Source organism: Rissa tridactyla, chromosome 4 (genome assembly GCF_028500815.1).
Source record: "Rissa tridactyla isolate bRisTri1 chromosome 4, bRisTri1.patW.cur.20221130, whole genome shotgun sequence".
NCBI classification, from domain to species: Eukaryota; Metazoa; Chordata; class Aves; order Charadriiformes; family Laridae; genus Rissa; species Rissa tridactyla.
In genome coordinates, this window is record NC_071469.1 from 91728617 (window position 1) to 91744817 (window position 16201).

General features: G+C 58.5%; 1 protein-coding gene and 1 long non-coding RNA gene across 2 annotated transcripts; both read left to right on the top strand.

Annotated features, from left to right (window-relative positions):
* The first annotated feature begins 4669 nt into the window (after positions 1-4669).
* On the top strand, positions 4670-6988 carry LOC128908966 (uncharacterized). Its single transcript, XR_008466168.1, has 2 exons — positions 4670-4833; positions 6361-6988. It is a non-coding gene; the product is annotated as an uncharacterized LOC128908966 (long non-coding RNA).
* Positions 6989-8416: 1428 nt separating this feature from the next.
* GINS2 (GINS complex subunit 2) lies at positions 8417-13304 on the top strand. Its single transcript, XM_054201240.1, has 5 exons — positions 8417-8621; positions 9767-9881; positions 10765-10864; positions 11941-12067; positions 12452-13304. Exons 1-5 carry the CDS (start codon positions 8532-8534, stop codon positions 12575-12577), a joined length of 558 nt encoding a protein of 185 aa, XP_054057215.1. The 5' UTR covers positions 8417-8531; the 3' UTR covers positions 12578-13304.
* The last annotated feature ends 2897 nt before the right edge of the window (positions 13305-16201 follow it).

Here is a 16201-nt window from a genome sequence, read left to right on the forward strand (position 1 = left end):
TGCCGGTCCTGCCAACAGCCTGTGCTTGGGGAATGCTGGAGCTGCTCCAGTTTCCCCGGAGCCTGCATCTTCAGCTGCTTCCTCGTGACATCCCTCCTCCCTTCCCACGCCTGGCATCCCCTCCGGGTACCGCTCGCCTGCCCTGGGTGATGGCTGCCAGCCTCCCCCCGGCGTGGGGCTCCGGGAGGGCGTCTCTCTTCCCCTCCCAGCACCTACTGCCTTGTTGCCATCTCCAGCTTCAGCGAGTCCCGTGCAATGGCCCTGCAGTCCCCTTCTAGGGCCATTTCTGAGCCAGGCTGGGACCAGCCCTTTCCCCTGCCCGGGGCGGAAGGGGGGAGCAGGCTGCCTGGTTTCTCTGTTAGCACGGAGCCAGGGTGACGTGTGGCCTGCGTTAGCAGACCCTGGGACTCCGTGACCCAGAAAGCTGCTTCTCATCCCTCCTTTCTAAAACCAGCCCAGCTGGTGTTTGCAGGAGCAGCTCCTTCGAGGGGAGCCAGCAGAGCTGCTCCGTGGTGGGCTCTCTGGGCTCTGCTCTGCCGGGTTCTCCAGCCAAAGCTTTTCTTGTGGTTGCCGTTTGCAAAACACATCCCTCTCCCTGCGGTTCCTCTGGCGTCTGGGAAGCCGTGAGCTCACCCTGCCCTTCCCCTTCCAGCAAAATTATGAGGCTGCCCTCTGTCCTCAGCTCCTCACGGGTGCTTCAGCCCCCTCCACCCTCCTCTGTGCCAGGGCAGGATGGGGCTGGTGGGCTGGGAACCGCTGAGCCTGGGGAGAGGAGCAGCCCGGCTGCCAAAGGGCCGTGGCCAGAACTGGAAACCAGTCACCGGCCGCAGTAGAAGACCGCACAGGGTGGTCGCCTGGGCTGGAGAGACAAATCTTCACCCAGAGAGGTCGGCCAGCTCCATACCAACCTACCAAGGGAGGTTTAGGAGCCCACTCTCTCCTTTTCCCCTGGCCTGCTGGCTGATGGTGGGGTTTGGCTAGTTGCCCTGATGCTCCGCATGTCCCAGCCCCGGCCCTGCCACGGACACCGGGATCTCCTGAGAGGGACCTGGAGGGGAGGCAAGGCTACACGAGGGTCTCGTGGTGCCTGTGGAAAGGGCACGTCTGGCCCATGGGGCTGCTCCTGTGCTCGGGACTCAGATCTGCCCAGCGCCTGCCATCCAGGGGCTTTCTCCGGTGGTGAACAGGGCTCCGCACCGGAGGGTCTCCAGGCTGTCCCCAGCCACCTCGAGGCGGCCAAACCCCCACCCTGTGAACTTGCCCCGGGGCGTCTTTTCTTCCCGGCCCGTGGGGAGGGGAGGAAGGGGTGTGCGATGCTGTGTTTGCGCCTATCGGGTGTCGCCGCACCGGCTGGAGCAGCGCTGCAGCCCGCAGGGCTAACCACAGTTATTTCAGCAGGCTGACGTCTATGTTTACCTCCCTGCCGCAGCAAGCCGTCGCTCGCCGGTCCCTCACGGTTTTAGCAACAACTGCTGCTCCAGGACAGGATAATTCCAGCCCTCTCGGGTTCGGGGCTGTTTGTTCTCAACCCAACAGCGGCAAACAGGTGGTTTTGGAGAGAAGCATCACAATAGCGAAAGTGGAAGGGGGATTTCTGCTGCTCCTTAGGCCGGATTTGTGCCACAGTGTCAGGGCAGCCGGGGAGGGGTTCCTGGTCCCCGCGGGATGCTGCGTGCACTGAGGTTGGGAAGGGATGGGAAAGACCAGGCTTGCCAGGCTCTGGCGTAAACCTTGTCCTCTAGCTCTCGGACGTTGCAGCTGAACAGGCAAAAAAACCACATGAACCACTTAAGTTGCGTTGTTTTTGGTTTTGTTTTTTTTCTGGGGCAAAACCGGTGCCATGGGCTGCAAACATCTCTGCCCTGGCCTCTGTGTTCAGGACCAGCGCCTGCAGCTGGGGCTGCAGCCTGTCCCCCGTGCCGCCCGCCCGGCTCTGGAGCTTGAAGCTTTGCAATAACTCAGTTATTTGATAAATGAGAGGAGCCAGGTCGGGAAGGAAATCAGCCCTTTCCATATTGGTGATTTTCAGCAAACACGGCAGGACCAGGCCAGCAGAAAAACTGGAGCAAAACCACCCGTTTTCCCCTCCCCGCTCCACTTTATGCCTGTCCCAGCAGGGCTTGGTCTCGCGTGTGGGGCTCTGATCTCGCCGGAGACCTCCCAAGCTCCTGGGATCGGTTCGTTCCCATCTCCGGGAGAAGTTCAAAGCTTTCCCCTCGTTCCTGCCTGCAGCCGCGGGGGTGTTTAATGTGCAGCCGGCATTCCCCGCACGCCGGCGCCCTGGATGTGAACCGCTGCTTTTCAGCTCCGTCTGAAAAGGAACCATCTCGGGGCCTCGCCTCTTAATTGCGGAGGAGGTGAACATGAAAAAAAAGCCTCTGGCTGCTTTTAATGCAGGCGAAGGCGGCTGCTCCGGAGGCAGAGCCTTCGCTCAGGCATCCTCGCAGCAGGGTGGTACCCAACCCGGAGCTCTCACCCCGGGGGTGGTGAGAAACCCTCTGCCTGGTGCTGATCCCGCTGCCGGGCTGGTTTTTGGGATGGCAGGTCAGACAGCAGGGGAAAAAGATCCTTTCTAGAAGCTGGAGAAGGTTGAAGATGCTCCCAGAGGCTGGGAGCATCGCTGCTCTCTAGTCATTAGGACCTCGGGGATGCCGATGGGTCATGCCAGAGCTGGGTGTGGGACCCTCATACCAAACTGGTGCTTGCCTTTCAAGGCACTTGGTAGCCCCTCCGACTGCTTGTAGGGATGCTTGGTGGTCCAGGGGCTTCGGCTGCAGGCGTGGGGCGTTCCTGCTCCTCTGTCTCTCAGCACGGGGCTGGATTGTGCAGCGGGGTGAGAGTAAAGCAACATTTCCTCATCACCCAAGGGCTTTGCTGGGCTTGGATGGGGCTGGAGAGGCGGGGGGGTGATGGATGGGAGGAGCCGGGATTCCGCTAACCTGATTAACCAGGTTAGAAACCAACCTTGCAAAAAATCCAAGCCGTCTCACTGCAACCTCGTCCCGCCCTCCCAGGGCACGGCTGGTCCTGAGTGGGAACCCCCCCAACCCAGCCTTGCCTCCCTCCTGCGTCCGAGAGCAGCCGGGCGCGGTGGGGAGGTGGGATGCGACGGCGGGCATCGTGCCTCCGGCTCCCGGGACCGGGTAAGTGTCACCCCCTCGGAGCACCGCGGCCGGTTTCGGCCCCACTCCTTGTCCCCGGTGCACCCCGGGTTGAGCATCCCCCCTCCGCCGCGGCTCTAAGTGACGCTCGCGATGAACGTCTGGGGGTTTTTGGAGCGTGAACTCGTCGGGAATGCAAATACTTCTTGGCCTGGTGCCGGCACGGGAGCAAAGTTGAAGCTCCAGCACCAGCCACCGGGAATCCTCGGCGGTGGCGTGCACTGGAATGCTGATGGTGGGGGGATTTTTCTGCCCGGGCATCTCTCCTGGTGCTGCGAGCAAGGGGTGCTGGTGTTCGGCCACAGCAGGGACACGGGGCTGAGAGCCGGCGGCGGTGGGGAGGGGGCTACTGTGTCCTGCAAGGGCTTGGCCACGGGGGTCTGGTCCTAAAAGAGATCCCCCCCCACCCCCGGCACCGTGGGGCTGGGTCTCTCCAGAACAGCCCTGAGCAGTTGGGGATGCCCGGTGGGTGTCAGCCACCAGCAGGTGCTAAAAAACAGAGAACTTGCCTCAAAACAGGTTTCTCGGTATTTAGGCAGCTGCCGCGATAGCTGCAAAGTGGGGGTCCCGGGGGGTGCTGCGCTCCCAGCCCTGGCACAGCTCCAGGGACACAGGGAGGTCACGGATCAGGGTGTCTGTGGGGAGATGATAACAAATGCAGAATTAAAACCAGTGACGGCAAGCTCCCGCTTCCCCTTGCCGGCTGCTGACAGCCGCTTCAGGGCCGCTTGGAAAGGTGAAGTAAAGCTGTGGCAGAGGTCGGGCAGGGGAAACAGAAGGTTTCCTTGGTTTTCTGTGGCCTGCGGAGCTTGGAAGAGCCAAAGCGAGTCACTGACCCTCATCCCAGTAAGCTTTTGCCAGCAGCTGTGGGCAGGATGGATGCAGATTTCCCAGTAAAGGGATTTTTTCCCGGAATCATATCCGTCACCTTAAAAAAAAAGCAATGTACCACAATGGGGAATCATCCACCCGAAAGCTCTCGGGGTGTCAGGGATGCCCCAACCGGAGCAGGACAGCGCGGTCCCCGGCAGCGCATCCCGGGCTGCTGCCGGCCGCTCGGCTCAGCCCCGAGGGAGGCAGCCCCGGGTGCGATGCTGCAGCCGAGCATCCCTCTGTTTCCTGCGCGTGGGCTGGGGGGGTGTGTGTGTGTGTGTGTGTGTGTGTTTCTCTGAAACCACCGCTCGCCTTCGTAAATAACGACCTTATTCCTCCCGCTCATGACCTTCTCGCCTGCGAATGTTTGCAGCGCCGACCCCGGGAGCGGACAAGCCGGGATGAGACCCCGTACACACACACACACATGCACGCACGCCCGCACACCCCCAGCAACAGGCTCCTTCTCCGCCCTGCCGAAAAGTTCCTCCTGAAACTCGTCGGCCGAGATTGAGTCACTAAAACGCTGTGACATCACTAGCGGTTTTTGCTACCGAGCAGCCTTGCTTCCTGTTATGCCCGGGCGCCTATAGAGGGATATATATATATATATACACGCACGCATAGGTGCGGGCTTTTAGCGAGCCGTCGGGTTGGTTCTCCTTCTTCCCGGCGTCGCTTCCCCGCAAACCCTCGCTTCTCTTTTGCAGCACCAGCGGCGAGGAGGGGCGGTGGGGCTGGAGAGCTGGGTCCCGCTAAGAGGATGAAAACATGGGGCTCAAGTTATCCTGCCTGAAAGGTAGGTTTGGGCGGGCGTTGGGGTTTCTCCTGCTCCGTGAAGGCGTCTGGGGGGGATGGTCGGACATGGAGGAGCTTTAGGTTGTACTCTTAGGAGCTTTAGGACTGGCGGGGTTTGGCATCCTGGTGGCGTTTAAGCAAGTCCCACGGGTGACCTGTTGCCCGCGCATGGCCCCGGAGCTGCTTTCCCCATCCCCTACCCCTGTAAAAATTTAAAGGTCCGATCCTGCCCTTGTTCCTGCATCCTTGGGTCGCCGGAGCGTCCTTGGGGCTGATGGTACCCCTCAAGAAATCAGGTGGGATTTCCTTAGAGGTGGGAAAGAGCCAGCAGGGATGGGATGCTCGGGGATGCACGGATGGGATGCTCGGGGTCAGCCCGGAGGCCGGGAGCCGGGGTACCCCGGCTCCCGGCCTCCGGGCTGACCCCGAGCATCCTCCGTTACTCTGCTCTCCTCAGGGATATTCCAACCCAGGAGCTTTCTGTCCTGCTGCTTTCCCTCCACCTTTCGTTTTCTTAATGGGAATGGCGGCAGGGATGTCTGCAGAGAGAGGGAAAGCGGGAGCTTTTAATGCTCCTGGCCTCGTCGCGCTGGGCGAGCGGGGCGAAGGCCGGGTATCGCATCGCCCATTAGACCTGTCATCCCAGCGCTGACCCCTGCGCGGCTCATATTAATCATCCTGGGGTTCGTTAGGGATGGGGAGCTAACGAGCATCCCTCGCAAAGACGCAGAGCTGCTTCTTCCCTGCCTTTTCCCAAGCACGAACCCCGCGCCGGGGGCTGGCTGTGACGGGCACGGCTTGGGATGCGTCACCCGAAAACGAGCCCTGCGCCCCCTTGCCCCCTCCCTGCGGCGGGGACGCTGCGGGGGACGCCGGTGGCGTGGGGTCTGGGGGATTTGGGGGTCCCACAGACACCCCCCTTCCCCCAGCCCAACATGGGGTGATTGAAGTGGGGAAACTGAGGCAGCCAAGTTGTCCCCGTCCTGCCCCAAATCCAGGTCAGAGCCCCAAAATACCCCTCCCCCCGGTGCCTCCAGACCCCTCCGACGGCCTTGGAGTCTGCAATAAAATAAAAGACCCCCCGCTTTTCCAGCTCCCTTACGTAAGGCAGGGCTTTATCCTTAATTAAAAAGAGATTAAAAATATCAGTGTCTGTCCCCTCCGGGCATTTTCCTGCTTGGGAAGAGCTGAAACCTCCCTGGCTGCTGCCTGCGCCGCGCGGGGCTTTTCTCCTGATTAAAAAAGCAGATTAAAGCTATCTGCTCCCCGGCGGGGGGGGGCAGGCTGTCGGGGGGGCGGGGGGGGAGAAGGTGCTGTGGTCTCCGCCTCTACCGCACACCCCAAAATCCATGGGGGGGGGCGGTGGTGGGGGTGGCTGTGGATTCTCCAGTGGCTCGTAAGGGGTTGAGCTGGAGGTGGAGGGCTGGAGGAGGGCAGGGAGGTGTGGGGGGGGACGCTGCAGCCGCACGCCTGATCTTCTTCCCCCCCCACCTTGGGGTCATTCCCCCCCCCCCCGCCATTTCTGCAGGCTTGAAGACGTGTGTGAGCAGCGAGAATGGCAACGGCGGGACCCCGTCCGCGTCCTCGGGCGAGAAGCACCTGCACGTGCCCTCCATCATCGTCACGCCGCCCACGCCCACGGGGACCACGCTCTCCCGGGACTCCCGGCGGGTGGGGGGGTCGCCACCGTGCAGCCAGAGCTGAGCGCGGGGACAGGGGGACTCCAGCCCAGCAGGATCCGTCCCCGCTCCACCGGGATGAAGACGCAGCCGCCGGGATGCGAATCGGCCGGACCCAGCACCCCGGGAGCTCCCCCCGGGCTGTGTCAGGGGAGCGGTGGGTGCGTTGTGCCCCCTGAAAACACCCCGAAGTCGACCCGGTGCCAGATGGGGGTCCACAAGCGGGGCGCACCCCGCCAGCCCCCACCTCTCCGCCGGGATTGAAGAAACCAACCGGTTGCAAACGGCACCGGTAAAATGAACTCGGCGTCACCTGCAACCCGCCCTCGCGGCCCCGCCGGATCGGCCGCATCCCGGGGAGGGAGCCGGGGGCGATGTTTCCCGGGGAGCGGCGGCACTGTGAGCCGTCGGGAGAGGCGGGAGTGTGAAAGCAGATGGAAATTTAATTTTTTAATGACAGCAGCAGATGGCAAAAGACACGCAAGTGGAGTCGCAGCATGGCAGCGCCGTTTATAGAGCGGCCGGCGGAGCCGCGGTGTGTGCCGGTGGCACCGCGGGGGCTGCTCGGTTAACGGATGGGGGGGCGGTGGGACCCTCCTGCTGCAGCCCCCAAGGGAGGGTGGGCAGGGGGTTCCCAGGGGCTGGATGTAGGGACGGAGGGAGGGGTGGAGAGAAGGATGGAGGGATGATGTGGCACACAGAGAGACAGGAAAATGCAGGCTGATTGCTGCTCTGAGGCGTGGGTGAGTGGAGAGAGGATGGATGGATGGATGGATGGATGGATGAAGGCATGGATAGGTGGATGTATGGGCGAATGGAAGGATGGATGGGTGGGTGGGTGGATGGAGGGATGGAGGCATGGAGCCATGGATGTATGGATGGGTGGCTGGATGAAGGCATGGACAGGTGGATGTATGGGTGAATGGAAGGATGGATGGGTGGATGGATTGGTGAGTGGATGGATAGGTGGGTGGATGGATGGAGACACGGATGGGTGGATGGATTGGTGAGTGGATGGATGGACGGATGGATGGAGGCATGAATGGGTGGATGGATGGAGGCATGGATGGATGGATGGATGGAGGCATGGATGGATGGATGGATGGATGGATGGATGGATGGAGGCATGAATGGGTGGATGGATGGAGGCATGGATGAGTGGATAGATGGGTGGGTGGATGGATGGAGGCATGGATGAGTGGATGGATGGATGGGTGGATGGATGAACTGACAAGTATATGGATGAGTGGGTGGGAGGGTGGAAGCATGGATGGGTCGGTGGATGGGCGGGTGGCGGGCATGGGTGGATGAAGGCAGGGATGGAGCAGTGGATGGATGGATGGATGGGCTGACGAAGGGAGGAAAGGGGCGGATGGGTGACGGACAGCGGGTGCCTGAGCACGGGTGGCTGCACAGGGACAAGCGCACTGGCGGACAGACAGCCCCACAGGAGGGAGGGTGCACAGGCCGGGCTGAGGGCACCCCCGGGGACACCGACCCGCGGCCGCGGGGTCCCCACCCGTGTCCCCGCGGGGCGCTGCCCCTCCCGGCCGCCAGGGGGCGCCAGCGGCCGGCACCGCGCGCACGCGCAGAGGGCGGGGGCGGGCCCGCTGAGGGCCCCGCGGCGCCACGGCAACAAGTGCTGAGCGCTCATTGGTCGAGCCCTCCCGGGACGCACCGGGATTGGTCCCTCTGCGACCAACCCAGACCCCGGGCGCGGCCCCAATCGGACAGCCAATCAGAAAAGGATGCGCCGAAGTAACCAATGGCCAGCCAGCACCGCCAGAGGGAAAACAAATCAACGAGCTCCGAGCTTTGCCAGGCTCCGCCCCCACGCGGAGACCGCGAAAACGAGCCCGGCGGCGGGCAGCGGGGCGCTGTGGGCGGGGCCTTGCCGCTGCCCAGCCAATGGGGAGGGTGGGCACGCGGAGAGCCTGATCCCGGTTCCGGTTCCGGTTCGGTCCCGGTGCCAGTGACGGTCCCGGTGCCGGCCCGGGTCGCCGCCGCCGCCGCCGCCGCCATGGAGCCGGCCGAGGCTGAGTTCCTGGCCGAGAAGGAGCTGGTGACGATCGTGCCCAACTTCAGCCTCGACCGGATCCACCTCATCGGGGTCGGCGGGGCCGGGGGGCGGGGATAGGCCCGGGGGGCTGGGGGCGGCTTGGGGACAGGGTTTTGTGGGGCAAGGGCTGGGGGCATGGGGACAGGCCGTGGGAGCTTGGGGACAGGCTCTGGGCGTCAGGGCTTTAGGAAATTAAGGGCAGGTCCTGGGGGGCTTGGGGACGGACCCTGGGGACAGGAGCTGGGGGGCTTCGGGACGGACCCTGGGGGCTTGGCGACAGGACCTGGAGGTCAGGGGCTCTAGGAAACTAAAGACGGGGCCTGGGGCGCTTGGGGACAAGGTTTGGGGGTCAGGAGTGGGGGGGGTTTGGGGGACAGAGCCTGGGGAGATTGGGGACAGGGCCGGGGGGGCTTATGGACAGGGCTTGGGGGCAGGAGCAGGGGGGTTGGGGCTGGGGGATTGAGATTGAGGGGCAGGAGGTGGGGGGACAGGGGCTGAGGGGATTGGGGATGGGCTGCAGCATTTGGGAACAGGGAGAAGGGGTCGGGGGCAGGGGGAAGGAGCTGGAGGGTTTGGGGGGCTGATGTGATGGGGACAGGGGAATTAGGGGATTGGGGACAGGGGCAGAGATGGGGAGGAGAGAGTGGAGCAGGCTGGGAGGAGGGCAGGGCAGCCCCCTCCCCCCCTCCCCCCGGAGGTTTGGGAGGGGGCAGTGCTGTCCCCCACCTCTCTGGTGCTTTTGCTCCTGGCACCAGAGCCTTGTCTAAGGGCTGGGGGCTGACTGGCTGCCCTGGGTGCTGAGCCCCCAGCTCTGTCAGCGGGTGCCAGGATCTGCCGTGTGGGTTGTGCGAGCTGTGCTCCGCTGCCGCGTGCCTCTGAAAGCACCTCAGCCTGAGCCCGGGGGGCTGCGTTTCCAGGATAGATGTAATTTCTGGCTATAACTTCTGTGAAACGCTTTGAAATAGAAAATGCACTGGAAACGTTAGTTATTACTTCTCAAGGGAGAGGAGGAAAAGTCTGAGAGCAAGAATTATGGAAGCGAGAGGAGGAAATTCAGATGCTATTTGATTCAGGCTTTTCAAAATCCTCTGGAAACTCATGCTCTCTAGAGATGGCTGAGGCCAAATTAGCAGACGAGTACTGCGGTGTCCTAGCCCTCGCTGCTGCCTGACTCCCGTCTTCAATTTGTCTTCCAGGGAGATCTGGGTCCTTTCAATCCTGGCTTGCCGGTGGAAGTGCCTGTCTGGTTGGCCATTAATCTGAAGCAGAGGCAGAAGTGTCGGCTGATTCCTCCGGAATGGATGGATGTTGGTAAGGACGGTGACGTCAGTGGGTTGAGCAGAAACACAAAATAGGAAAAGTCTCTGGTTTTCATCATCAGTGGGAAGCTTAATTCAACAAACACAAAGTAACTCTGAGAAAAGGATCTAACATTCCACCACTGGGATTCTTTATATTTACAGGAGATGTAATCTTCCCACTTAAGTCAGGTATTTAACTTCTGTTCTTCTGGTGAGAAGGAAGAACAGGGCTTCTTCCACAGCTCAGCCACTCATCTTCAGCAGTGGCCGCTGTTTTTTCTGAGCAACACTTGAATCTCTCGCAAGGCTTTTTCAGAAAGGGCTTTGTGGACCTCGGGTATCACTCTGAGGAGGGAGACCTTGGAGAGCACAGACGTGTTTTAATCGCCGGTTCATTCACTCCATCGTGGAATCATTTTCCTCAAGGGCATTGGAAATGGGAGGTCATCTCACTCTGGAAAAAGTGAGAACCGTGGCACCCTCCTTTTTGTGATTTCAAGGGAAACTGAGAAAGACAAGAAGTAAACACTAACGGAGCTGCAGTTAGAGGGAGACCTGCGCCAAGCATTCCTGCTTTTTTCATTCAGGGGCACAGACGCTAATTTGCACAAGTGCTTTCTGGGTGAAGGGACCATCTCCTGACAGGCGATGGGTTTGGGGATCAAGCTGGTGTAGATCCAGCCTCCAGGCATGGTGTGGTAAACGCGATTTCGATGTCCCTGTCAGCATCCTTGTGTGCTTCGTTATAGAAACCTTTTTCTGCCCGCGCATTGATTCAGGCTTGGACATGGAGTGGGTCCTACAGAAATAGCGCGTGAGGTTTTGGGGGGGGTAAAAATGTGCCTGAAGCGTTAAGGTCTGGCAATGCCTCACCGTTTCTGGTTGTGTTTTAGAAAAGCTGGAGGAAATCCGGGACCAGGAACGTAAAGAGGACACCTTCACTCCGATGCCCAGTCCCTATTATATGGAACTCACAAAGCTGCTGTTAAACTAGTAAGTAGGAAATGTATTGTAACAGTTTCCGCCTGAGTACATGCTTGCATAGACAATTTTTCAAGCTTTCGTTGGCAGCAACCCCAGAGGGCGGTGGGAAAGTGAGAGTTAATGGAGGTTTATTTCACAGCGTGCCAAGATCTCGTTGCAGCAGTTTTCTCATGGTAACTTTGCATTTCAGTAACTTGGGGATTGCTTGTTCTGCAGCCTGATAATTGGGGCTGTGCCGCTTTATTGAGCGGCAGCTGAGCGTAGAGGCCTTGAGGATCGGCAACGCGTTCCGTGGCTGCAATCTGTTCAGCAGCCTAAACCCTCCAGGCTTCTTCCTTGGCTCTCCTTCAGGAGGAAAGCTCCTCTTTCCTCGGCCTGAGAAGCAGGAGACCAGGGATATTCCGAGTCTGAACTCTTGCCTGCTGAGGCATTTCACTTGTAAAATGTGCTGGCTGGTATTTTTCTCAGCGCGGGCTCTTCTGACTTTAAGCCGTCGATTACGGTGGGGTGGTCATTTAAGCACTGGCTTTTCCTCTGGAGATGACACTCTTGGCGTGCGGCTCCTTCCCTCACGCTAGAATAACCCCGACAGCTCTGTCCGTGCGAATTGATCTGATCTCTCGAGGTCCTTATGGCAGCGCTGAATTGCTTTAATGGGAGGATGTGGCACAACTCGTACAGTCCTTTCAACTTAATACTCTCTGATAGAGCCACAAGAGCACAGAGCCGGGGCTCTAATCGCAGCTGAGTCCTTTCAGTTCCCTGGCTGCCTGTGACTTTGGCCGGGTTATTGGCCCTCCGTGTACCTTGTACCAGCTGGGCAATTAAAGAGCAGAAGGATTCTAGTGAGAACCAGATGCTGCATCAGAGCTGAGCATTCCTGGGTAAATAAACTATCCCAAAAATCCCAGCAGCAGAAGTACCAGGCTGGATTTTAATGTTGAGTTGTAGGGTTTTTTTTCTCTGTAGCAAACTGCTCTGCTTATGCCTCGGAGGGCTGAAGAACTGCCAACATTACTTACGCCAGTGACATAACGTACGAGTCCCTCGCAGCCTGTTCTGATCCTCTCTCTCTCCTCCTCTAGCGCCTCAGACAACATCCCCAAAGCCGATGAGATCCGAACGCTGGTGAAGGATACCTGGGACACCCGGATAGCCAAGCTGCGGCTGTCTGCGGACAGCTTCGTCAGGCAGCAGGAGGCTCACGCCAAGGTGCGGCGGGGACGCGTGGGGAGAGCTCTGCCAGCTCTGCGCTGGGAGGATTCCAGATGCCGTGCGATTGTGTGGGCTTGTGACTGATGAGAGCTGCTCGTGAAAATGCTGGTTGGGGCATGTTTTTCCTGGGCTGTGGGTACGTCAGTTGGGAACTGAAGCCATATGCTGAAACCTCGCTTTATGGGCTGGTTGCAGCTCCCTGTGCGTTATGGAAATAGTGCTCTCGTTGCTCGTGTGCTGCTCTTGACCGGGGGTGGCAGCTGGGCCGGTCCCTTGGGGTGTCACCGAAGGAAAAGCGTGGGCTGCAGAGCTGCTTTCTGTGTTCCTTGTCTTCTGCTGCAGCAGGGCTGTATCCCCATATTCTCCTATTTTTTCTTTTAGCTGGATAACTTAACCTTGATGGAGATCAACACGACCGGGACTTTCCTTACTCAAGCCTTAGATCACATGTACAAGCTCCGGACTAACCTGCAGCCTGGTGAGAGTGCCCACTCCCAGGATTTCTGAGGTACTAGCCCGGGCCAGCCCTCAAACCTCCCGGGAGAGGGCAGTGGAAGGGAGCAGGCTCCGTTCTTTGCCCCTGGACCTTCATCTGGCCAGCATCCACCTTCCCACACGGATCTCCCGAAGCCACCCGAGCCTCCTGTCCCCTCCGCTGCGTGGAACCCCTCCTCGGCTGCAGGCAGGCAGGGCTTCCCCTTCTGCCTGTGCGCAGGCAGGGGAGAGAGCAGGCAGCCTCGTGGCCAGATGGGAATCACTCCGGAGGCGCCGGTGGCGCAGGAGCCATCCCTGCACGGCTGCTCCTACGTGCTCCGTCTTTGCAGAGGTGGCCTCTCTCTTGGGTTCAGAGCGATGTCGGTGCAGGTGGTGGCTTGCCAGCACCTGGTTGCTGTCTAATGATGTCGGGCGGATCTCTCTGCCCTGGAGAGTGTGGGTGTACTTCATAGAGGGAACTTCTGAGGGCAGCACAGGCCACACACTGGCTTGAAAGCAATAAATTTCTAGGCGGTGCTTCGCCATGAATTTTCTCCGAGCCTTGAAAAAAGGGGGAAGATGTGCCGGCAATGAGAGGTGTCTGCTACTCTGCTGGGGAGATCAGCTGGGAAGCAGATCCATCTGCTCTTTGGAGAAGGACAAAAGAAAATGGCTTTCCCTCTCCAGAGCCAGGCTGCCTTGTAATATCATACGTCTGACTTTTTATATATGACTGTGTATATAAAAAATAAAAAAATAAAAAAGAAGAAATAATTGCGGCCGAGTGAATGGCATCAAATTAGTCCCCGTGTTGCATCGCGCGCTGTGCATCAAGCGTATGTGGGTTAAACAATGCTTGGAAAAACCCGCTGCTCTCCTCCTTTGGCTCCGGCCCCGTTCCCCCGCGGCAGCCCGACAGGCAAGGGCAGGATCCTCGCCGGCGTCGGGCTGTGTTGATGGCAGATGTAATTATTACGGGCGAGGGGGAAATGCCGGCTCTGACCCAACGGCATCAAGCCGGGAGCGATGCCCTTCCCCGAGCATCTGGGCCAGCCTCTGCGCGGCTCCTGCTTGCCATCTGTGCCCTGGCTGCCTCCCCCAGCGCTGCCCGCGGGCAAAGGGCTCTGACAAGGTGAGGATGGCAGGAGCTGTGCCCCCCGCCCCCGGCGAGGCTGGGGGATGCTCGGAGCAGGGCTGCTTTCCCATCGCCGGTGGGGGAGAAAGAATCCTTTGCCGTTGTTGTGGAAGAGTTTATTATTATCGTTGTTATTTTGGATGTTTTCAGAAATTACAGCAATATATTCATAAATACCTAATTACTACATTCAACAAATAATATATTACATTACAATTAATTCAAACAAGTACACTTAGAACATGTTTAGGGGTGGGTTGGTTTGTTGTTTTTTTTTTTTCCCCCCTCCTTTTTGGGGGATTTTTGTTTTTGTTTTCTTTCACAGCATCTAAACTGCCCCCAGCGGGCTCTGCCTCGCCTCTGCCTCCTCCCAGCCCTCCCAGGCTCTGGCGCAGCTGCTCCAGCAATTTCTGCTGCGCGGGGGTACGTACAAACAGACACGACCGCTTGCCACGGCCCCGGCGGGGGGGGGGGGGAAATAATTCTGAGAAATCGGTCCAAAAAAACCCAAAAAAACCCAAACAAACCCGTGATTAGGGGCTGGTGAGGGAGGAAAAGTCTCGGTACAGGAGCTGCTACGCAGCGAGGCTCCATCCCAGCCAGGCTCCTGCCCCACGGCCTCATCGCGGCACGGGATAAATTGCTGATGATTTTCCATCCCTGGCTTCTTCCCACCCCCAGCACAGGGGAAGGGAAGCAGCAGCAAGCGTATTTTGCCGTGTTAAAATTCATTGTGAAGCCCGGAGTTGGCAGCGGCTAGGCCAGAGGCTGGCGATGCAATTGGGGATTTAAAAAAAGATTAAACTAATTTCTGTCACAAGGGCTTTTTGCTTTTTAATCTTGCACAGCTTTTTTTTTTCTTTTCTTTTTTTGCTTTTTTTTTTTTTGGTGAAGCCAATGGGAGACGGGGAAGGGAGGGCGAACGACGATGATGGGGGGGGGGGGGGTGGGTTAATGCTTTCTTTGCGAGTGCAACAAGGGAATTTAAAGCAGAAAGCAGAGGTCACCTTTTCCCGTAGACATGAGCTTGTCTCGTGGCGAATTAAAAAAAAAAAAATTAATAAATTATTTATTTATTATTTTTTTAAAAAAAAAGGAAAAAAAAAAAAAGCCTCCCTGGGGAGTTGGGGGGCACGTGATGATTAGAACTCGGCTCAAAATGGCATCGCGTGGTACCAAACCTGAACCTGCCACCTTGGCCCGGTGCGGCCATCGTCGCCCATCGCCGTGGCCGCCGGCGGGCACCGGCAGGACGAGCTCGACCCGGCTTGTCCCCGTGGTGCCACCAACCCCGTGGACCGTCCCCCCCCCCACACCTCGCCATGGACAGACCCTGGCTCCCCCTGCCCGAACTGCCTCAGCGCCGCTCTGATTGTCTCGGTAATTTTTGGGGGGGGGGGGGGGGAGACAAGGACAGCCCCGTGCCACCCGTTCCCCAAACCCTCCAGCCCTCTCGGCGCGATTGCTCCGTATCTCTCCGTTGGCAGACGGAGCCCGTGTGAGGCTGAGAAACCGCCCGGCACCCCCCCCCCCCCCAACTGCCCAGAGGGACCACAAAAAAGACCCAGAAACCAAAGAAAAAGGGTAAAAAAAAACCCCAAAAAACCCTCCCAAAACCAGGAGTTTGAGGGTGGTGGAAGGACTCAGCTCCGGGTTCCCAAGGGACTGGTGGTGGGACAGCACCTGCCCCACTGGCAAAGGGTGGGGGGGGGGTGTTATTTTTTTTTTTTTCCCCCCTGGTTTTAAATTCTTTTAAAACACTTCAATATCTTTTCTGTCCTGACCAGCAGCAGTACAAACATCAAAAGCAAGGTAATCCTTTTGCCAAAAAAAGAAAGAAAATTTAAAAAGGGTGAGGGAGAAGGGCAAGGGGAAGGGAAAAAAAAAAAAAAAAAAAAGGAAAAAAAAAAAGCAGAAACATATTAAAAAAAAAGGCAAGCTTTTTATAACAATAATTAAAGTAATAAAAACATACAAAACTTTTTTTTTTTAATATATATACACAGTACAAGGCTGAAGCACCTTTTTTTTTTTTTTTTCTTTTTGACTCTCAAATCGCAAAACCAGGGTGACCGGCTCCGACAAGGAAACCCCGCCGGGGCCACCGCCGGCGCGTGGCTGTGCCCCTTCCCCGCCAAACAGGAACAAAAAGGTACCTTCAACCAGTTTATTGACTTTATTGTTTTATAGCGAAGTGCATTTCCAGTGGAAAGCCCCGGGGTTTGGGGGGGGGGGGGGGAGGCTCCCGGTGCCGTGCCGGGAAGAAGTCGGAGGGGCTCGGTGGCTGCCGGCCAGTGGTCCCGCACCCGGCCCCACGGGGCTCCTCTGGCCTTAGTGTTGTTGGTGGAGTCTTTAAATTGTAATTTTTTTTTAAAAAAAAAAAAAAAAAAACAAAACAAAAAAAAAAACAGCAAAAATTGAGCGCTCTAAAGTGTGGGTGGGCGTAAGGGGGGGGGCCCACAGTGCCCTGTCCCCCGGGAGGAGAGCCCGAGCCGGGCTGGCTGTTGCTTGCGGATGGCCGG